General features: G+C 42.9%; 1 protein-coding gene across 1 annotated transcript; it reads right to left on the reverse strand.

The window, feature by feature from the left end:
• Positions 1 to 11,307: 11,307 nt before the first annotated feature.
• TMEM45A (transmembrane protein 45A) lies at positions 11,308 to 22,437 on the reverse strand. Its single transcript, XM_054387157.1, has 5 exons — positions 22,248 to 22,437; positions 18,427 to 18,639; positions 17,606 to 17,790; positions 13,195 to 13,340; positions 11,308 to 11,401 (listed from the first exon to the last, which is right to left on the reverse strand). Exons 1-5 carry the CDS (start codon positions 22,435 to 22,437, stop codon positions 11,308 to 11,310), a joined length of 828 nt encoding a protein of 275 aa, XP_054243132.1.
• Positions 22,438 to 23,625: the final 1,188 nt, after the last annotated feature.

The raw sequence follows: 23,625 nt of genomic DNA on the forward strand, positions 1-23,625 counted from the left end.
ACCATGCCCTGGGCTAGGAAGCATTTGCAGAGAGGCCCAGGCAAGAGCTGGCAGCCTGACAGCCGCATGACCCAGCTATCTCACTGCTGCTGAACTGTGAACAACCACAGTGCAAGCTGGGGAGAAACATCTCCTCCTTATCCTGCTCACAAAGAATGCTCAGTACCTTTGCACATGTTAATTACTTTACAGCTTCTTGTCATAAGCAGTTAACTGTTTGCTTTGCTGGGGCTAGAAGGGCTGAGAGTTTAAAACTGAGTCTAAGACACACAAAGGAAGGTGTTCATCCCTGTGCAGGACTCATGCAGAGCAAAGGAAAACCAAGCTTGATTCTGATGGACTGGATCTTGCAGATGGAGAAACTGAGTCACAGAATAGTTAGCACCATTCAGAGAAGCTACAACCAGTAGAACCAAGTCTGAGGTTTCTAGTATGTTACAATCATGTCCAGCTTCAGAATCTTGGGTCCTTTGCTAGCAGAAATGCTGCTAGACAACAGCAAAGACTTTGCATACTTGCAGGGATTTTTAAATTACAAAGTAGGAAAAAAATAGCAATTAATTCTTGTGGTTACTGACATGGCCCTTCCTGTTCAATTGAAATAAGGTCCCTGCTTCTTTCCTTTACATAATCAACAGTATCATGGACATTTTTGTGCATGCTGCATTTAGATATGTAAAATATATATTCAAAACCTTGGGGTGCAAGCCCATGTTTGCAAATGGAAGACAAGTTTGTCAACTGGGAAATGGAAGTCAGATTGTGAGCAAAAAAAAAGGACTGGGAACTTCTAACTTCACATGAAGTTAGGTTTATATTTCATGAACCTAAGGTTTATAAATAAAAGCTTTAAAGAAAAAAAAGTACAAGAAACTGAATGTAATTCAATACATTCTGAAGGATAGTATGGGGTTTTTTTATGAAAATAGTAAACCATGTTTATATGACAGAATAGTCAAACTGAATGAAAACCTTATTATTTGCAAATTTCTATATGTGAGGTAGCTGCAGAGAAACAAAACCATTCTTGAGTGACTAGATGCATTTGTTCTGCTTTCCTCCATTTCTTTTAAGCCTTAATTAGAGACAGATGTTTCTTATTTCCTCTCTTTTTGGTTTTCAAGCCTGAATAAAGTGTGGTGCCAGCAGTAAACACCATCTTTGGCTCTTTTTTTTTATGTGTTAACTGCATCTGGCTGAGTCAGAGTCACAAACCAGTAAAATTTCAGTAAAGCAGTACAAGCTTTCACTCCTGTTCTCATTTCCATTGGGAGCAGGGAACCGGTATTACTTTTTCTGGGGTTGCTGTGCAGAAGCCATAAAAACCCCAGAGTGTGTCTGAGAACCTTGTCCCTAGTAAATAACTCTGGAGGCAGACTGGGATGCTGTATACCATGGAGCCAGCTTGCCCTCCCATGGTCTTAGAGTGCTAGGAATGATTTCTGGTTGTTTAATTGCTCTACAGTTGTATAGATCTGTAGTCTAATTTAACTTTCTTCTTTATCCCCCTCAGGGAGGCAATGGCTAGTAACCACAATATGTAGATACAACCATATGTTCACTTGCAGCCCAGAAGGCTAACTGTATCCTAGGCTTCATCAAAAGAAGAGTGACCAGCAGGATGAGGGAGGGGCTTCTGCACCTGCTCTCTGCTCTCGTGAGACCCCACATGGAGTACTGTGTTCAGTTCAGGGGGTCACAGCATAAGAAGGACCTCAGACTGTTGGAGAGGGTCCAGGGGAGGGCCATAGGTATGATCAGAGGGCTGGAGCACCTCTCCTACTAGGACAGGCTGAGGGAGTTGGGACTGTTCAGCCTGGAGAAGAGAAGGCTGCAGGAAGACCTTATAGAAGTCTACCAGTGCCTGAAGGGGGCCTACAAGAAAGCTTTTTATAAGGGCATGTAGTGATAGGACCAGGGGGAATGGAGTGAAGCTGGAAGAGGGTAGATTTAGACTGGATATTAGAAAGAAATTCTTTACAGTGGGGTGGTAAGACACTGGAACAGGTTGCCCAGGAAGGTTGTGGCTGCCCCCTCCCTATAAGCATTCAAGGCCAGCTTAGAAAGGGTGTTGAGCAACCTGGTCTAGTGGAAGGTGTCCTTGCCTACAGGGGAAGGGGGATGGGAATTGGAACTAGATGACCTTTAAGGTCCCTTCCAACCAAAACCATTCTATGATGCTGCTCCAATATCATGCCCTTACTTGACATCAACCTATTGGGTAGTGTGGTGGTTGCTTCTCAAACTGTGCATCACAGACAATACAGAACCAACCGTGACTCTTTGGTGCCCATTCAAAACTTGATTCATCAGTTGGAGAGTCAGAAGGTCATCAGCAAAACTCATTCACCTTTCAACAGTCCAATCTGGCCTGTGAGAAAGCAGAATGGAGAGTGGCTTCTGACAGTTGATTTCCGTGCCTTGAATGAAGTAACTCCACCCATGAGTGCAGCTGTACCAGACATGATGGAACTCCAATATGAGCTGGAATCCAAGCAGGCCAAATGGTATGCTACCATAGACATTGCTAATGCTTTCTTCTCTATTCCCATAGCAGAGGAATGCAGGCCTCAGTTTGCTTTCACCTGGAGAGGCATTCAGTACACATTCAATCGTTTGCCCCAGGGGTGGATTCACAGTTCAACCATCTGCCATGCAGTGATCCATGATGCTTTGGAGAAAGGTGGAGCTCCAGAACACATTCAGTTCATCGATGACATCATCGTCTGGGGGGAGACTGCTGAAGAAGTCTTCGAGAAAGGTAATAAAATCCTTGACATTCTCTTGCAAGCTGGTTTCGCTATCAAGCGAGACAAGGTGAAAGGACCTGCCAGAGAAATCCAGTTTCTGGGAGTGCGGTGGCAAGATGGTCGCCGTCACATCCCAATGGATGTGATAAACAGAGTCTCCACCATGGCAAATCCCATCAACAAGAAAGAAACTCTGCGTTTCTTAGGCATAGTGGGATTTTGGAGACTGCACATTCCTGGATACAGTCAGATTGTGAAACCTCTCTATGATGTGACTCGAAAGAGAAACAGTTTCCAATGGGGTCCTGAGCAACAAGCAGCCTTTGACCAGATCAAGCGAGAGGTAGTCCAAGCGATGGGTCTGGGACCTGTCCGAACTGGTCCAGACATTAAGAACATTCTGTACACGGCCGCGAGTGACAATGGCCCAACCTGGTGCTTATGGCAAAGAGCTGCAGGGGAGACACGAGGACGTCCTCTTGGTTTCTGGGGTCGTGGCTACAGAGGCTCAGAGGCAAACTACACTCCAACAGAGAAAGAGATTTTAGCTGCTTATGAAGGAGTGAAAGCTGCTTCTGAAGTGATCGGAACTGAGTCACAACTTCTTCTAGCTCCTAGATTGCCAGTTCTGAATTGGATGTTCAAGGGCAAAGGTTCTTCACCACATCATGCAACAGATGCTACCTGGTCTAAGTGGATGGCTCTGATAACACAGAGAGCTCGAATGGGAAATCTCGAAAGGCCTGGTTTGGTGGAGGTGATCACAAACTGGCCAGAAGGCACAAGCTGTGCTAAACCTCCAGAGGAGAGAGTAACTCGTGCTGAGGAAGCTCCTCCTTACAGTGATCTGTCTGATGATGAAAAGAGATATGCTTTGTTCACAGACGGTTCCTGTCGTCTGGTTGGGAACAAGCGGAGATGGAAATCTGCAGTGTGGAGCCCAACGCGCAGAGTTGCAGAAGCGAGAGATGGAGAAGGAGAATCCAGTCAGTTTGCAGAGGTAAAAGCTGTCCAGCTAGCTCTTAACGTAGCTGAACATGAGAGATGGCCAAAGCTTTATCTCTACACCGACTCGTGGATGGTAGCCAATGCCTTGTGGGATTGGCTGAAAGACTGGAAGAAGAATGGCTGGCAGAGGAAAGGAAAGCCTATCTGGGCTGCAGATCTGTGGCAAGATATTGCTGCTCGCATTGAGAGAATCCCAGTGAAAGTGAGACACATCGATGCTCACATTCCTAAGAGCAAAGCTACAGAGGAACAACAACACAACCATCAGGCAGATCTAGCTGCAAGAGTTTCCCAGGTGGACACAAACTCTGATCCTGGTCCTGATCTTGACTGGAAACACCGAGGTGAGCTGTTCTTAGCTCGGTGGGCCCATGACTCGTCAGGACATCAAGGCAGAGATGCAACCTACCGATGGGCTCGTGACAGATCCATTGACATTTCCATGGATGCTATCACACAAGTCATCCATGACTGTGACATTTGTGCTGCTATTAAGCAGGCAAAGCGGATCAAGCCCTTGTGGTACGGTGACCGATGGTCCAAGTACAAGTATGGTGAAGCCTGGCAGATTGACTACATCACTCTACCTCGTTCTCCATCTGGTAAGCAGTATGTGCTGACTATGGTAGAGGCAAGCACTGGATGGCTGGAAACTTATCCAGTTCCTCATGCAACTGCACGTAACACCATTCTTGGCCTGGAGAGACAAATCCTGTGGAGACACGGAACTCCAGAGAGGATTGAGTCGGACAATGGAACTCATTTCAAGAACAATCTTGTAAAAAAATGGGCCAAAGAGCACGGCATCGAGTGGATATTCCACATTCCCTACTATGCACCAGCTGCAGGAAAGATCGAACGCTACAATGGTTTGCTGAAAACCACTCTCAAAGCCATGGGGGGTGGATCTTTGAAAAACTGGGAGAAACATTTAGCAGAAGCAACCTGGTTGGTGAATAGTAGAGGTTCAGTGAATCGAGCTGGACCTGCCCAATCAGATTTGTTGCGAAAGGAGGAAGGTGATAGAGTTCCTGTTATCAGAGAAAAGAATCTGTTAGGCAAAACTGTTTGGGTATTTTCTCCTTCAGGAGAGGCCAAACCTGTCCGAGGGGTGGTTTCTGCTGAAGGTCCTGGTCACACCTATTGGGTGATGCAAGAAAATGGTGAAATTCAGTGTATTCCACAAAGAAATCTAACTTTGGCTGAGAGAGGTTAAATTCAGAGTGTTGCGCAGATACAGCATCGCGCCCAAGAGGAGAGTTCATGAGATCTACGGTGCACGAACCCTGAGAGCCCTGAGTCACCTGAGAGTCCCTGTTCCTTTCTTCGCTCCATCTGCGAGGAAACAAATTGTTTGCTGTTTTTCCTGTGATTTGACTCTTTTGAATCATCTACATCTGAGATAGCCGGAATGGACTATGATCTTTATTCACCTATTGTTGTAGATATTATTTTAAATTAGATAAATGGTAGTAGCAGCCAATGGAATTGTTTCAAAGGGGTGGACTGTGGTGGTTTGAAACTGTCTTTTTAATTTTTCCTTGCAAAGTTCAGGACAGAGAAAGTGAAAGAATGTAAATAAGTCACTATTGGGTGTAAGAAAGCAAAATAATGATTGTTCTAAACACTTCCATTGGATAGATAGAAATATTTAAGAACTATTACCCAAAACAAAGTAGGCATTCTGCACATTCTGCGTTCGGCAGTGGGGGCAGTTGCTGGGCTGTCTGGCTGCTGTTTCTTCTTCTCTTCTGGCTGAAGATAACACGTACTGACCTTGGCAGCTAAGTTAACAACTTTCTGCTCTAACTAACTCTGCTTCTCTGTCCAGGGGGGTCTGGGGGGAAGCTCCTGGGAAAGAGAGAGGCCCCTTTGGGAGGGTCCTCTTGGGGGGGAGCAAAGGGAGATCGGTTGTGCTTTTCTGTTGATTGTATATATTTGTAAGTGTTGTGAATTTTGTATATTTGTATATATTCATTGCATTTCATTGTAGATTTTAGACTCTGCTTGTAAATACAGCTTTTCATTTGCTTCCAGACTGGGCTAGCCTGGTTATTGTCGGTGGGGGGGGAATTTCAGCTCACACCGACACAGGTAGCTTCCCCGCACAATATTTTGTCATTAAATGACAGTGATCTATATGCAAGACCTTTCTTTCTGAAACAAATTGTGAGGTATTTTGCAGCATTTATAATTATGCTTTTCAACTACTTCTTTAATGTATTTTCTTTCTACAAAGAGTATCTAAGTTAGAAATTCATGAGCTGCAATAACTACACAGCAAGATGTTAGAAATTACTGTTCTGAAAAAGTCATCCAAGGACAAGTTGTGCCTTGTTTGACAAATATTAGGCTTTTTACTCCCACATATTTTGAGCAAGCACACATTTTACCTAGAATAGATTTTAAAGGCAAGTGCCCAACAGTTTTCCAGTTGTCTTGATCCCTTTTAACAGATGTGCTTTTGTTGTGCAGTCCTTGGACTCAAGCATCTCCTACTGCACATACTAAAGTGCTTTTTGGATTAAAAAAAATATTCTGTTTTCTTCCACTGATTTCTGTACCAGTAACTCCTGCCCCAGATGCTGTGTTCAGAAGAATTGAACCATGTGGGAGGAGGGCATGAAGCTACCAAGCACACCAAAGTTTTCCAGTGCCTCAGCTTTACGTATCAAGGACTCTATAGGATTGAAATTCCTTGCTGGCAAATTTACTTTTAGTTCAAGCTAGGTTTAGATAGGAAAAAAAATAGTATTTCTTTACAGAATATAGAACAAATATCACTTTTATTAAACTTCACAGAAATTCAGATAAAGTAAATGAGAGAAAGCCACATTTAACCCATTTATCCTCATGACAAAATTTTAATGAGTTCCTTCCCTCCTGTCACTTTACTCATGTGGGTGCCTCTAGCAGTGGTGCCAAAGGAGTAGACCTCTACTAGGACCTCTTTTTTACATAGCATTTGACTTTCAAGGATCTGTGAAGCCTTGTTGCCCAGACCTCAAAAAGACTTGTCTGCACCTGTGTTGTAGATGACAATGAAATAGTAGGATCGAGGGAAAGTGACAAGGCAGCAGTGACCATTCCTGAATTTGAGTGGAACTCATACAAAAGTCTGGTTGAGCTATGAGAATAACATGGCTATCCCACCCCATCCTGCCCCATAAATGGTTATATTTTTTTCCCTTGGACATATAACCATGACATCCTATATGAATAAATCAGTTTTATTTAAATAAAATTACAGGCATTATCATATCTATTATAAACTGCCATATAGTTTTTCAAAGGCACCAAAATTTAACAATAACTTAAATTTTCTTGAGAGCAGCTACCTTCTTCTGAGTGGCATTTGTAAACTTGTCAGACTTCCTTCTTCTCATTCAACTCAAGTAAAATCTGTTGCTAGTGAAATGTTGAAGGTTGTACCTTTTTCATCATAGCAGGTACCTTCCTATTCCTGGACATCTCTTTTGAACAATGCTTAAGAAGAACGGGTCAGGTGTTCCATGTAACAAAAAAAGCTCACCCTGAAATGGAGTGCTTCTTTCCTTTGTGGCACCAAAAACACATCAGGTACAATCTCCCAGCTAAGATGCTTACTCTGTGTGTACTCTAAGTACTAAAAATTAAATACAAGAGATTACTCTTTTCCTTTCATACTTCAAATATTGCATTCAGTTTGGGGTCTCTCACTATAAGAAGGACATTGAGGTGCTGGAGCATGTCCAGAGAAGAGCAACAAGGCTGGTGGGGAGTCTTCAAGGCAAGTCCTATGAGGAGTGGCTGAGGGAGCTGGGATTGTTTAGTGTGGAGAAGAGGATGTTGAAAGGAGACCTCATTGCTCTCTACAACTACACGAAAGAAGGTTGTAGCAAGGTCAGGGCCAGTCTCTTTTCCCAAGTTACAAGTGGTAGGCTGAGGGGAAATGACCCCAAGTGGCACCGGGGAGGTTTAGATCGGGTATTAGGGAAAAATTCTTCACTGATGTGGGCATTGGGCACTGGAACAGGCTGCCCAGGGCGTTGGTGGAGTCAACTTTCCCTGGAGATATTTAAAAGACATTTGGATGAGGAGCTTAGGGGCATGGTCTAAGAGTTGTATATGGGTAGATGTTAAGTTATGGTTGGACTTGATGATCTTGAGGTCTTTTCCAACCAGGCCACTCTATGATTTTTGAGGCTTCAGGATCTGTTTTTTCTTGTATTTCTTCAAGCTTAATACAGCAATGCTACCTTCTCTTGCACACAGAGAGAGGTGTTGTAGGAAGTGTGCCCTGTATTTCTGTGATACAGACTGCATCACTCTCCAGGCTGAGCTTCTTTAAAGGCATCTTTGCTAAACATGTTTGCACCAAAACCAGCCCATGTATATGATGGGCTTATTTGTCCAGTTCTCTGATTGTTTACAGGAGATTCAGAGCAGGGAGGCAGGGGGTGATACCTCTCAGCAGGCTGAACCCTGCTCAAGATTTTTCCTAAGAAAATACACAGATTAGAGTTACTGCTGCACTAATGCCCAGGCACAGGTAAGGACAGATTCACAGCCACCAGGCTGAGGCAGTCAGAGGAGGAACTGCAGCAGGTAGCCACTCTTCTGGCCACCATGTTCAAGTAATGGCACCATTTTTTTTCTGAAAAAAAACCCCAGCTTTTCCAAAAGGAGAGTTTGCTAAGAACCCTCCATGTTCATGGCTCACTCAGGTTATTTAATCCCATGAGATTTACTTTGTCAACTGTTTCTGACTCATCACAACAGACTTTTGTAATAGTCCTCAAGCTCTCTTTGATACATAACCATGGTCTTCACTGCCCAGAACTGTATAAACTTTATACCCCAACTATTCTAACAGGAAAAAAAATTCTGCCCTTTAGAAAAATCCCAACAATTTAGAGACAAGAGTGATATGGTGCAATGAAGGTAAGAATATAGCTGAGTGTAATGATGTGCTGCATCTGGCCAATATATACCTGTTGCAATTAACAGGCAAGCTCCTCAGCAAAGCTGTGAATCTTCCTTCTGGCACATGCCAAGAGGAGATCTGATTTTAATGGAACCACAGTAATGAAACTCAAGTCTTAGATTTGCAGAGCAGAGTAAATATCAATTAATTCAGAGTTTACAGTAAGACCACTGTAAATCTAAGACACTAAGATACAAAAATGCCATACCGGTACCTAGCTCGCAATAGTGTCCTGAGACAGACTTCATTAAAAACCCTGAAGGGTTTTGGAGATTTTAGCACTGAAGAGGGACAAGCAGTTGTTACAAGAAGTGGTGAACTCTGGCTAGCAATCTGCAGTTTCTCAGTTTGCATTTGCAAACACAGAGCCAGCGTGTGAGCCAACTATTCTTGATTTCCAAAGTATATTCATCTGGATAATGTGACACTCAGTTACAAGTGTTACTTCACAATACTTGGCAAAGATGTAAAATATTTTTTTTAATGATGAAAGGAAGTTTTATACGAAGACATAGGAAAGCTCAGATGGTTTTTCATGCTTTTCTTCCTGCATAGTTCATCCCCTTAGTTTAAAGATACAGTACCTTAATATTTGTACAGCATTAAGTATGTTTATAATAATTAAAAACAAAACCAAAAAGCACTGAAGAAACTTGCATTTTTCTTGCCTATGAGAAGCAAAGTCCTTTCTGAAGATCTTCAGAATAAGCAACAGCAATGATTGTGGAACCGTATTCATAAACCTGGAGGCCTAATATTCAGTTTGTTCACTAAGGAAGGCACTCCTTGAAAAAGGAGATACAGAAAGGTAGATTTTAAAAACTAAGTGAATGTTTGTGTTGTATTGAAGGTAAATAGCTTTAGAAAAAACCTTTTAATTTTTTTTTCTGAGTCATTGGATCCCTTTGAGCTACAAACTATTAGCTATCTTTTTAAGCAATCAGCCTACTGAAATTAGTGATTTTATGCTACTGATTTTTCTGGTTCACACATGAAAAATATAAGGGAAACTCAGAAGTGAGGAGACCATATCCTATAACTCTCATTCATGTACCAGAATCCATCTCTGCATTCCCTTAGGAGCATATGGAAATATCTGAATAACAGGAGAAATCCACTTCTGCAGCATCAAACCAAATGAACTGGCACTATTCGAATGGATTTTCTTATCCTGCACTTGCCTGTTTCTGAAAAGAATTAGAAAACAATATTTCTAGAAGGAGTTCTAAAAGGAAGGAGCTGTTTTCCAGAATGACCACCCTACCACAATCACCTTACCATTGACGTATATGTAAAATGGTCCACAGCCACCAGCACGCATCTTGTGCTCAGCACTCTGGGAAACAAAGTGTAGGTCCTACTGTGCCACAAACTGCTTGTGCCAGTCTTTCAAAAGACCTGTGCAGAGCCAGAGTGACACTTGAAAAGTCTACTCCTTAGGGGCAGTGTGCTTATATACATCATTTTCTGATGTATTTTGACGCCTGTCAGTTATTTCTCTTTTGTTGAGGCTGGAGCTCATCTCAAGCAACACAAAGTGCTGAGGCGGGCACCCTGCTTTTCACCAGACCAAGACTTCACTTTCTGGGGAGAAAACAATTTAAAACAGTATTTTTTAAAATTATTTTTCATTTACTGCTGTGGATAGCTGGGCATGAAGCTGCTATGAAGGTAACCTCTGCCCTCCCTCAGCAGACTCAGGTGCCGCTCCAGACTCAGGTGCTGGGTCTAGTTGCATGTCTGCTACAAACCCTAATGAAATTCCACCAAATTCCACCAAAGGAAAAGAAATAGCCTAGGGAAAAAACATGGCTTTGCAGCTGGGTTCTATCTCATTGGACACCCCTCATCCTTTCTAGAAAATAAGTTACTTTAGGTGCTGTGGGAAAGCAGACTTGCTTCACTGCAGGAGTATTTAGGCACAAGAATGAATAACTGCAGTCACTTTTGATCATTTTACACCTCTTTGGTCCTCCTCCCAAGCGTGGTAGTGTCTCTGCAGGAGTGAACACACTACACACTCTTCAAAGAAATGCTGAATGGGCTTGTAGTGAGTAGATCTTTCCATTTAACATAAAGCCACAAGAGAGACATGAAGGTGTCACACAAGACAGATGCAGGACTCTGATTTTTTAACCTTTTTCTATACTGTTTTCCAGGTCTGCAGAGTTGCTTATGCACAGGGCATAAATTTACTTTGCAGGGAAAGAAAGGTGCTTATTTGAACACCTTCATTATGGAAATTTAACAGTCTGTTCAGCAGCAGCTGGAAAGCATTTTACTTAATTTCTAATGAGACAAACAGGCAGTCTTCATCATGATACCTCATCCAGGCCAAGTCTGTCTACTATTAGTCTCTTTTACTTTGAAGTATGTGATAAGCAAGGTTCTAATGCAACCACCACAAGTTGATACCGAGCTTACCCTTTTCAAGATGTAACTGTTGAGATGTAGATGGCATTTGGAGGATAATATTTGCACAGCAAATTGTAGCAAGGAATGAGTAAGATGGCAAACAATCTACAAATGAGGTATCAGTTAGCCTAATGGTAGAGCAGGTAAGCTATTCAAGCCATATTCATACTACATTTCATCTTCTGACTCCTGATCTCGTTCAGATGTTTTCAGTAATCCCATTTCCATGGACTGGGACTGTTTAACCTTTACACGAACGGCCCTGGAAACAACAACAAAAAAGAGCTGTCAATAGCAACAGGAGACAGGACAAGAGGAAATGGCCTCAAGTTGTGCCAAGGGAGGCTCAGGTTGAATATCAGGAAAAATTTCTTCACATAAAGATTTATTAGGAATTGCAACAGGCTCTCCAGGGAGGTGTAGAGTCAGCATCCCTGAAGGGATTTAAAAGCCATGTTGGTGTGGTGCTGAGCGTCAGGGTGGCTTAGCAGAAATCGTGGGATTGTGAGCTGTAGGCAAGCAGCTGAGCTTGATGACCTCAAAGATCTCTTCCAACCTCAACAGTTCTATGATTATATGATTCAAAGGCTAATCTGGCCATTTTTACATCATAAACTCCTGGTTAACTCTTGCATTGGCTACTGTGGAAGAGATCTTAAAGAGCAAAGAGTGATTTCAAGGAGAATTTGGGCAGAATTTAGCCCAGGCCTCAATTGTATGTGCCTGCATTTTAGCATAAACAACTGCTATACAATGGAAGTATCCACTGTGGAATTAGTATGTGCTGCTTTTGACAAAACCACTTGTATGAACTGCATGCAAGAGCTTTCTCCTGTGGACACATCTAAGACTGCACACCTTAAGCAAACCTCAGTGCACAATCTAGAAAGCTCAGTGTTGCGCAGGCACAAGACCAATAGCTATGCTCACTTGGTGGAGTCCTATAAAGCTGTGAAGAATCACAGGATACTAGGGGTTGGAAGGGAGTTCTGGATGTCATTGAGTCCCTGCCAAAGCAAGATCACCTAGAACAGTCAAACTCTACCATGTCATGACCACTGCCAACAAGGCTGCCTCCAAACTTCATGCCCCCAACCAGACCTTCTTTCTTAGTACAAGGTCCAATAGCTCTCCTCATTGACTCTTCTACCCCCTGTGTCAGGAAGTTATCATGAAGACAAGAGCCTTCTGGACTGAGTGTCCTTCCCAATTGAAGTCACACATGAACACGGTGTGCCATGATCAACTTGGAAGACCTTTCCTCAAGAGCCACCATTCCCAGCATCAGAAAGGATGTAAGATTGCTGTGACCTTCTCTAAAGTTACCATCCTTGTCACAACAAACCAGTTTCCCAGCCCTGAGTGTTGATGCTTTCTGGCTGAGATCCAAGAAGACGTAGCACCTCCTTGGTGCTATGGCCAAAGCATGATTAAATAAGACTATTAGGCTAGCAGGGGTAAAGCAAGGGATGAGCAGCATGTTTAGGGCATTGCAGGCAAAGGCTTGGTAAGGCCATTCCATCACACACAGAAGAATCAGGCTCATTTTTACAACCAAGTTATCACTGCAATTGGAATTCTGTCAGAATTAGCACTGGGTGGTGAGGAAAAGGGAGGAAGAAATAAGGGAATGAAACTGTCTAGTGAAAAAGAAATTTGATCTAATTACAGGAAATTGTTAGCAATAAAACCTGTCCAATAGTCATCAAAGTTAAGTCATGGAGCCTGCTGACTAAGTCACTTGGAATTAGTAGAGATGAGCACTGGGAGAGAAAATGTTGTAGGAATAACTTTTTACGCACTTAAAAATGTGCAAGACTCTCAAAAGTTAATGTGAGAAGCATCTTGCCACAGGAGCTGTAATTCATGAACATTTTCCCTCTTTCTACTGAAGCAATGAGTCATCGTCTTCATTGATTGGCAATTTTTATGTAACCTTGTAAGATAATTAATTTGTGGAAACATTTTGATTTGTCAGTGAAGCTTTTCTGAAATAAAGCTCCTGCTAAACTAAACAGACAGGTTTCCAAAGTTTTGGTATTTCAAGCAACTTACCAGCTGACAATTGTGTAGTTCACTGCAATTATAAGAAAAGCAAAGGCGTAATGCCAGCAATAGCACATGGTCAGGAACATCATGTTAGTATGATCTGTCTGACTCCACTCTGGGCTCCCATTTGGAGGATAAAGCACAAAGCCAATCTGTGACAAAACAAAAGATGTTTAGCAAACATCATCTGACATGTGTCCTATGCTCTATCATGCATTTTGCTACCCATCACAAGGCAGACATTTTACCTCTGTGTGTACAGCAGGTCAAGGGAGATTCTCATTCCCCTCAATTCATCCCTAGTGAAGCCTCATCTGGATTATTGTGTCCAGTTCTGGGCTCACCACTTCAAGATGGACAAAAAACTACTGGAGAGAGTCCAACAGAGGGCTACAAGGATGATGAAGGGACTGGAACATGTCTTATGATGAAAAGTTGAGAGACCTGGGGCTGTTTAGCCTGGAGAAGAGAAGGCTGAGAAGGAGATCTCATCAGTGTTTACAAAGGGTGGGTGTCAAGAAGAAGGGGCCAGTCTTTTTCAAGTAGTGTCTTGTGATAGGACAAGGGGCAACAGACACAAACTGGAACACAGAAAGTTCCACCTCAACATGAGGAAAAGCTTCTTTGCTGTGAGGGTGCCAGAGCACTGGACCAGGCTGCCCAGAGAGGTTATGGGTTCTCCTTGTCTGGAGACTTTCCAAAGCCTTCTGGATATGTTCCTGTGCAGCCTGCCTTAGGTGATCCTGCTTTGGCAGGGTGGTGGGACTCGATCATCTCTGGAGATCCCTTCCAATCCCTACCATTCTATGATTCTCTGATAGTGTTGATTATTTCTGTGATTATTATTAAAAACAATTTTGCAGCCACTCAGATGTGATGGACCATTTTACAAGTTTTTGTGTAGAAATGCCTTTGACAATGCAGAGTCAGTCAGATAATGGGGTCCCAAAGACACCCTGCTCTTGCTCAGTAAATTAAGGAGCCAGCCCAACAAGTCCGGCAACAATCACTGTCATGGACTGTGTTAGTCTCTTCTCCCAAGTAACTAGCAATGGGACAAGGGAAATGGACTTCAGTTGTGAAAGGAAGGTTCAGATTGGATATTAGGAAAAATGTCTTTACTGGAAGTTGTGAGGTATTAGAACAAGCTGCCCATGGAGGTGGTGGAGTCACCATACCTGGAGGTGTTCAAGAAGTGTGTAGATATGGTGCTTCAGAACACAGTTTAGTGGTCATGGTAGTTAGATTACAGTTGGGACTCGGTGATCTTAAAAGTCTTTTCCAACCTCATTGATTCTATGAAAGGGGCTGATCCTCAGCAATGTATGGTCTGAACAGCAAGCACATCACCAAACAGTTAAACTGCCCTGCCATTTGCACTGGCTTACTTCTTCCCAACAGCAGCTGGGAGTGTGTCAGATAGTTCAGAAGATGAATAATACATTAATAATACATCTTCCTTATGAGAAGAGACTGAGGGAGCTGGGACTCTTTTAAGAAGTTTGCATAGGAGGAGGCTAAGGGGTGCCTTCATTCATGTTTATAAATATGTAAAGGGTAAGTGCCAAGAGGATGGAGCCAGGCTCTGCGCGGTGATGCCCAGTGACAGGACAAGGGGCAATGGGTGGAAGTTGAGGCACAGGAAGTTCAATGGAAACACGGGGAAATATTTTTTCACTGTGAGGGTGATGGAACACAAAACACTTGAACAGGCTGCCCAGGGGGGTTGTGGAGTCTCCCTTTCTGGATATATTCAAAACTCACCTGGATGTGTTCCTGTGTGATCTGGTATAGGTGATCCTGCTCTGGCAGAGGGATTTGGACTAGACGATCTTTCAAGGTCCCTTCTCTAATATACTGTGACTCTGTGAATCTGTGATTAATAAATGAAGATGGGTCTATTTCTTCTTGATCATCTGAGGAAAAGGTCAGTGTTTGAAATTATGTAATAATGGAGCTTTCTCACCCAAGGCTTCAAGCTCATGTGAAATATATAGCAGGTTTGTTTATTCATAGAATCATAGACTTGTTTCAATTGGAAAATACCTCTAAGATCATGAGGTCCAACCGTTAGCTTAACACTACCATGACCATTAAACCATGCCCTGAAGTGCCATGTCCACACATTTCTTGAACACCTCCAGGGATGTTTACTCCACCACCTCCCTGGGTAGCCTGTTCCAATTCAAGGTTGGGAAAGGATCACAGGATCACAGGATGTTAGGACTTGGAAGGATCCTCTGGACATCTTCGAGTGCAGCTGCATAGGGGTGTGTCTTGACAGGCACTGATCCTCCGATTTTCCTGACACTTTTCAAAGTCACCACTCAGCAGTTTAGTTGAGAATTCAGGACCTGAGAATTCGGACATCAAGGAAGAAGGAAGGATTGCATTTTGCATTTCCATGCAGAGAATTCCATGAATGAGGATGTTGACGATGCAGAAAGAAAGTCCCTATACATTTTAGAAATTCATCATGCTGCGGCCAGCATGTGGTTTTCAGTCACGCATACATCTGAAGTCTGACACCAGCGTGAAAAAAGCCACCCTTAAATCCCTTGTATTTGTTCTTTTTTTTTTCCACTTTGAAGCAAAAACCACATTGTCTCCAGAGCTAAAGATATAACTTGTTCTAAAATTAGACTAGGCAGACAACAAAGAATAAACAGTCACATCTATTCCTCTCACGTAAAGCTTCTTATATCACCAAAGAAAGTTTACAAACAAGAAAATAAAAACACCAAATGCTGCAGCATCAGGTTCTCCAGTTCACTTATAGAAAAACATTGCCAGTTTGGAGGTCTGTTTTCTTGCCAGACCAAGCATTTAAATATTTGACTTGGTGCTGAGTGTCCTGCTCTCCTAAGGAACAGCAAACATTTTTATTAATCGTGTCTGGCCAGCATATAAAAAAGGGAAACCAGTCTAGACATGATGGAAAGAAAACTCACTGGAGTGACCTCAGTTCCCCACTATAAGATGGAACACACATCAGCACAAGTGCTTCTATTTCTTTTGTACAAGATCACAGCAATTCACTAAATTCTCTTGTTTGACAGCAAAGGGCCACTATCAAATATCCATTCATCAGATAGAATCACAAGCAAGTGAAAGCATGACAGCTACATTTTGATGGGTCCTTTTGGGACCCCCATCCCTGAAATACAAATGTTTGGGCTGTTTCTTTTGCTCAGTTTCCCAAACACTGGAAAAGCAGGAGGCTAAAGCAGGAGGCTTCACATCACTCAATCTCTTAATGTAAATCAGGAGCTTAAATACTTAGTTACTTACATACTTACTTTTAAACTGAGGCCGCTGCTGTTAAAATGCTTTTAGAAAAACGCAGCGAGCAAGAGAGGTCATTTGCTTCTTCATTCCTCGACACAATGTCAGAGAGTGCTTTGACTCACCTGTCCAGTACTCCACTAGGCACTGACTAGCAGCTGACAGTCAACTGTCTTAGTAAAGAGCAGCATACATTGTCTGGCTGTAAAATCACTGCCATTTGGCTGGAGAACTTTGAACAGGATGTTACAGAGATCAGAGGGGATATTCAGTCACAAGGGAGAGCTCAACAAAGCCACCTTATCTTTTGTAGTGGTTCAAATAAAAGGCACTAGAAGAAAAATGGCTTTTTTGCCCATAAACCAGTATGATAATTACTTTTCTCTCTTTCAAGGGACATTAAGCATGCACTGTTTTCAAGGAGTCCTTTGAGGTCTGTGTTTAAAAGGCACATTATATTGCCTGTAAAACATCTGCAAAGGGGGAAATGACTAATTTTAGAATCCTAGAATCATAGAATTGCTTTGGTTGGAAAAGACCTCTAAGATCATTGAGAGCAGCTATCAGCCTAAGACCGCCAAGGCCATTAAACCATCTTCTGAAGTGCCATGTCCACACATTTCCTGAATGCCTCCAGGAACTGGGACTCCAACCACCTCCCTGGGCAGCCTGTTCCAAAGTCTGACCAGTTTCAGTATCCTAATATCCAGTCTAAATCCCTGGCACAGTTTCATGCCATTTCCTCTCATTCTGTCACCTGACACTAGGGAGAAGAGACCAACCCCCCCACACACTCCAACCTCCTTTCAGGGAGTTGTACAGCACAATGAGGTCTTCCTTCACCCTCCTCTTCTCCAGACTAAACAATTCCTCTCCCCTCAGCTGCTCATCATAACACTTGTTCTCCAGACCCTTCACCAGCCTTATTGCCCAGCTCTGGACACACTCCAGCACCTCAGTGTACTTCTTGTAGTAAGGGGCCCAAAACTGAACACTGTATTTGGGGTGTGGTCTCACCAATGCCAAGTACTGGGACACAATCAATTCCCTACTCCTGCTTGCCACACTATTCCAGATACAAGGTGATCCTTTTGGTGAAGGAAGACATTTCTAAGGCAGAAAAGTGACCTACCTGCCAGAACCAGCTGCCTTGTAACATACAGAGGCTTGTACGGAGCATCTCTAGCACAATACTGCCACGGAAGAAAATTTCCAGGAATATGCAAACAGCAGCTCCAAAGACAGCAAATAGCAACAACTGATGAACATGGACATCCAGCATGGCTCTCCCATGAAGATGGTAGCAAAAGAGGAAACCTGGAATAAATTCAGAGATCAGTTTAAGACATTTTCTTCCCTTTCTTTTAGGAAGCAGTGAACTTTTAGCATTTCTCTTTATGCCAATATCACCTTCTCAGATGAACTGAGAGTAATTTTTCAAGACTGGTGCCCATGTGTTGTGTATTCCTGCCCTTGAGCTCAGAGCAGGAAGTTGCATGGGACACTGTAGCTCTGTTGCCTTTTATTTAAAACATATTAACAAAAAGTCTCATCCAAACGTCTCTGCAGTGTAACAAAAGGGATGCTGTGAGGTATATTCTGCATACAGAAAAGATACATTGAGTGTTTCTTCAGTGGAAGTCCAACAGGTATCTGCACTCACCCTGGCTTTAGCTAACCAGTTGTGTACCATGCCATGGAAGTTGTGTACCATACATTGAAATACATGCCTGAGCTACCGAGCACTTACCTTGTGCTGCTATTTCCATGCCAATTTTGCTGCTTTCTGAGCCAGTTAGCACAGCACAAATGCACCTCTGCAAAGTGTGATCAGCAGGGCCAAGACCAGCTCCTGTTGGCTCATTCTCTAAGGCTGATCTGAGATTGCTACACTAAAATCTGACAGCCCTCTGTAAATTTCACACATACCTCTGCAGGAAGAGATAAACTGACCTTCAATAAACACTGCAACAGAAAGCATCATCCTGTCCATGGCCAATGGCAATGCATTGGTCCCATGAGCCACGATGTCAACCAGTCCTGAAATGCCATAGAAGAGGTACATGGTGGCATGTTGCCAGTTCATCAAGTGATCCCAGTGCTTTTCCTCATAATTGTACAACTTCAGATGAGGTCCATCAGGAACAAATTGCTCAGCCACCATTCCTGCACATGAAACAAGAAGCACAACTATTTGTCCTGGTGCTTAAAGTATAAAACTGCTTTCAAGTCTTTACACCAACAATAGAGGAAACGCTGCATGCCCATGCAGCATAACATCAGTTTGGGGTTTAATCTGGCTGCCTGAGGATTGTTCAGGAATGGGTTGCCCAGAGAAGTTGTGGATGCCTCATCTCTGGAGGCCAGGATGGATGAGGTTTTGAGCAACCTGGTTTAGTGGGAGGTGTCCCTGCCCATTTTATAAAATTATATTGTTTAGGGGGGTTGGAACTAGATGACCTTTAATTTCCCATCCAACTCAAGCCATTTTATGATTATTTATGTTTTGCTCCCTTCTGCCCAGTTCAGCCATTCCAAATATAGTTTTTAATATGTTGTCCAAATTCAAGTGATAATGCACAGAGGCTTCAAAGGTATTAACTTCGTGGAGATCTTCAAGAAAATAGGCAATGGGTGGAAGAGAGATGAAATAAGTTGTTTTCCTGAGGGGAAGACCATAGACAGAGCTCAAGCATGTATTAAACATCACATAATCCAGAGAGGAGAAAGCCGAAGGAAAACGAGCTTCAGCTCCTGCCCTGGTAGGACCGTTTGCATCTTGCAGTTTCCAGCAGTGAAAAATGGAGGCAGCTATTCTAAGCTGCCTCTTTTTTAAAAAACAAGCAAAACCCCCAAACAAACAAACAAACAAAACCCCAATAATTGCTATTGTAGTAGTCCTCTGACTCAATTTTTCAGCTGCCTTTCCTAATGGTTCAAACATGAATCGAACACATGCTAAAGTCCCCAAAAAAAAGATTTACCACTTCAGTCCCCTGCAGTATGCAGGATGGCAGAGTTCAAACTCTTAATACAAAGGGGATTTTTCCTATAAAGCCATAAAAGGAAATCCCTCCACCCTGCAGAGTTATAAAAGGTCCCATGAGGGTGTATACACAGTTAGTACTGGAATTGCTGCTCCACCGCTTCCCTTACCTTGGCCCCTCAGTGTCTTGCTAACTAGCTGCAGTATTCCAGCACGGGGAAAGCTGCTTTTGGGTACTTTGTATGATCAACAAAGTTTGGGAAGAGTTTAAATTACATTATGCTTTTAATATGTTAAAGCTAATTATCTTGTTTATAAAACTTGGGCAGCATCCTGCTGTATAAGTAGCTACGCAGCAGAGCAAATGCAGTGTTTTTCCACCTCCTAACACAGAAACAGCAGGTTTTACTCCTTCTGCTGCTTTTGCTCTTTTTCCTTGCCAGGCTTTCTTGTCCACATTTTTTGACTGGAATTGAAATTACCATACACTAAAATAACAGATTTTTATTTCATGGTGAAAAGAACAAGATGAGTGTTTTAGCTGCCCAGCTAACTCTAGATGCTGACTGGATTTCTAGGAAAGATGTCCCCACTCAAACTTAAAAATGAACCCTACTATTTAGGTTATTTTAATTATAAAAATATATATATTTTATATAATATATATATTATATACATATTAGTTTTTTTAAGGCATATCATAGTGTAAACTGTTCTCAGAACATCACTTCAGGGCTGATGCATCTTAGCTCTCAGAGAAGAAGGAAAAGCAAAGTCAAGATTTTGACACAACCTGTACCTTGATTAGAAAACAGGCAACTCTGAGCATGTGAAGTGTGGATAGGTATGATCTAAGAAACTCTCAAAATACTAAAAATTAAGATTTTTGTTTTTCAGCTTGAGAGCCACATGGGATGAGCGCCCCAGGTGCCGTTATCTACCTTACTTGCTCTACAAAGATAAGTTGCTGACATACAGCCCCTGGAATGCAAGAACTAGGCACTTCCAGTCAGCTGCTTTGCTCACTAAACCACCCACATGGGTTTGTACACAGGCCAGTCCACAACAGAAGGAGAAACAGACACTACCATATTGCAGCAGTCTTGCAGCAGTTAAGATCTGGAGTTAAGTTCGGGTTGTGAGCATTTCCACTTTTGAATGACATTAATAAAGAATTATAGAATCATCTACATTTGCATATTTTATCAATAACTCACTATTGGAAGCATAAAGTAATGGAAAAAATACCAAGCCCAATGCTGCTGATAAACACATGGTGACCAGAACAGGCACAGGGGTTGGGTAGAGACCCAGTGGTCAGTGTTGCCATGGCACTGAACAGAATGGAAGGGACAAGGAGGAGGCCCACCACTCCATTTTTCCAGTTATCACACTACTGACCAGAGGAATCACACCAAAAAACCAAGAAATGCCTTGTGCAACTGATAAGGGAACTGGTTGACCAGCAGCAACCATGACTTGACTGCAGCCCTACTTCCACATGCACTGCACAGTTGCAGATAATAAGAGAAAAATATTTTCCAAATTTTATATCTCATTGAGAGGGGATCAAGAATTGGATGCCAAAAGGCCAGGGATGCCTTTTAAGCAAGAGTTGTGATGCCAGCTACACCAACTGCTTCTCTGTGAGATTGTGTAACTACAATTCTAGTTTGGAGCTACAGAGTGATTCTGCAGCTCACTGTGTTTATCACTGATAATCTAAAGAATCTCTATGTGTTGCATGTAGATAAACCCTACTATTTGTGCACCCAACTGCTTCATAGAATCACAGAATCTGAGAATTTTTCTGGTTGGAAAAGACTCTGAGATGATTGAGTCCAACCATCAATGTAACACTGCCATGGCCATTAAACCGTGTCCCAGAGTGCCATGTCCACACATTTCCCGAATGCTTTCATGGACAGCAACTCCACCACCTCCCTGGGCAGCCTGTTCTGATGCCTGACCACTCTTGCAGGTAAGAAATGTTCCTAATATCCAAATAAACTTCCCCTGGCACAATTTCAGGCCATTTCCTTTTGTTCTATCACCTGATACTAAGGAGAAGAGACTGATCCCCACCTCACTCCAACATTGTTCCAGGGAGTTGTAGAGATCAGTGAGGTTTCCCCTCAGCTTGTCCACACTAAACAATCCAGTTCCCTTAGGTGGTCCTCATAAGACTTGTTCTATAGACACTTTGCCAGCTTTGTTTTCCTTCTCTGGACACGTTCCAGCAACTCGATGTCCTTCTTGTGTTGAGGGGCCCAAAACTGAACAGACTTCATTTGAATGGAGCTGGACCTCCAGCAGGCAGGCTGTTGTGCAACTGGTGCAGGGCCATTAGTACCCACAACTGGCATATCTATTAAGAGATAAGTCCAGCCACCCCTAGCCCTCTAATGTCTGGGGACCAGCTAGAACACAAGGGGATTAATCTTCAACCAAATTTATCCTTCTCCGAATGCAACACTTAGTGGAGGTTACCAACATCCAAGATGGTTGGATCCAAAATAGACATGCAATGACCACACAGTCTGGTGATCCCAGTCTGCACATGACAGCCCCTTGTTATCTCTCTCTCTGAAGAAGTGAACAGCATACGAACACCCAAATGGACCAGATGTGACTTGGTCAGGAGATCCTAAAGATGCTCCAGAAGAGCTCTATGAATAAAAATCATTTTACAGTCATAACTATGCAATTAGTAGCAGCAGTCCTGCTTTAATACATGTATTAAAATGCATGGCCTTTTTATTGTCTGCCCTAAGTCCACCCTACTTACCAATCAGGGCAAATACAGCTTTGATGATCCCCTCAACAAACTCCAGACGCTGAAATCCTGCCCTGGAACCAAGGTAGCAAGCGTTCTTGTTTTTTCGACAGGCATACTTCAGTGGATACTTCACTGACCACCATAAGCCAAAAAGAAGGAAAAAGCTTCCAGGGAGGGCATGCCCTTTGAAATTACCCATGGTTTACTGCTAGGTGATACCTGAAGGTGAAATAAATGCAGATCGATTAGAATCATAGAAGCACAGAATGGAAGGGTTTGGAAGGGGCCTCTGGAGATCCTCTAGTCAAAACCCCCGACCAAAGCAGGGTCACCTAGGGCAGGTCACACAGGAACACATCCAGGTGGGTTTGTAAAGTCTCCAGAAAAGGAGACTCAACAGCCTCTCTGGGTAGCTTGTTCCAGTGTTCCAGCACCCTCACAGCAAAGAAGTTTTTCCTCATGTTGAGATGGAACTTCCTGTGTTCCACTTTATGTCCAATAATAACAATAATAAGATCCCCTCTCTGCCTTATCTTCTCAGCCCCAGGTCCCTCAGTCTTATAAGACAGATGTTCTATGCCCTTTATCACCCTCATAGCCCTCCATTGGACTCTCTCTGTTATTTCCCTGTCCTTCTTGAACTAAGGACCCCATAATACAATACAACATTCCAGATGTGATCTCACCAAGGCAGAGCAGAGGAGCAGGAGAACCTTCCTCAATCTGCTGGACACACTCTTCTTGATGCACCCCAGGATACCGTTGGCCTTCTTGGACACAAGGGCACATTGCTGTCCCATGGATAACTTACCATTCACTGAGACTCCACGGTCCTTCTCCATGGAGCTGATTTCCAGCAGGTGAATCCCTAATCTGTACAGGTGCATGGGGTTATTACTCCCCAGGTGCAGGACTCTACACTTACCTTTGCCCAGCTCTCCAGTCTGTCCAGATCGCAGAATCACAAAACATTAGAGGTTGAAAGGGACCTCTAGAGATCAAGTCCAACCACCCTGCCAAAAGAGGAACTTGCTGAATGGAAGCACAGCCTGCTTGCTGGTGTATTAGCAAATCCTCCCAGTTTCATTTCATCAGCAAATTTGCTGATTGTACACTCTATCCCTTCATCTAGGCCAATATTATGGGAAAGAGAGTAGGAGAATTGTGTATAATTTTTAAGTGTGTGTTGTAATTTTTAAGTGTCTCCTTTCACAGATCAAAAGTGTGTCACTGAATTAAGTACTCAGGCTTGATTTAAAAATAAAGTTGGGTACGTATCTTCCCAAGCTGTTTAAAACACACAGTCAGTCTCCTGAATTTCATAGCTTTGCAGAACAAGATACCCAACAGTTGACTGAAATGGAGCACTGGCAGTTGGCAGGTGTCA

The sequence above is a fragment of the Indicator indicator genome, chromosome 1 (genome assembly GCF_027791375.1).
Source record: "Indicator indicator isolate 239-I01 chromosome 1, UM_Iind_1.1, whole genome shotgun sequence".
NCBI lineage: Eukaryota > Metazoa > Chordata > Aves > Piciformes > Indicatoridae > Indicator > Indicator indicator.

Excerpts from the sequence above, each read along its gene's own strand:
- TMEM45A (XM_054387157.1), bottom strand. The coding sequence starts at position 22,437 with ATGGGTAATTTCAAAGGGCATGCCCTCCCTGGAAGCTTTTTCCTTCTT. Across the intron at positions 17,791-18,426 it reads TGTTGCAGTGTTTATTGAAG|GTTTCCTCTTTTGCTACCAT; the intron begins GTCAGTTTATCT and ends AATTTATTCCAG. Across the intron at positions 13,341-17,605 it reads AAGGCAGCTGGTTCTGGCAG|ATTGGCTTTGTGCTTTATCC; the intron begins GTAGGTCACTTT and ends GTTTTGTCACAG.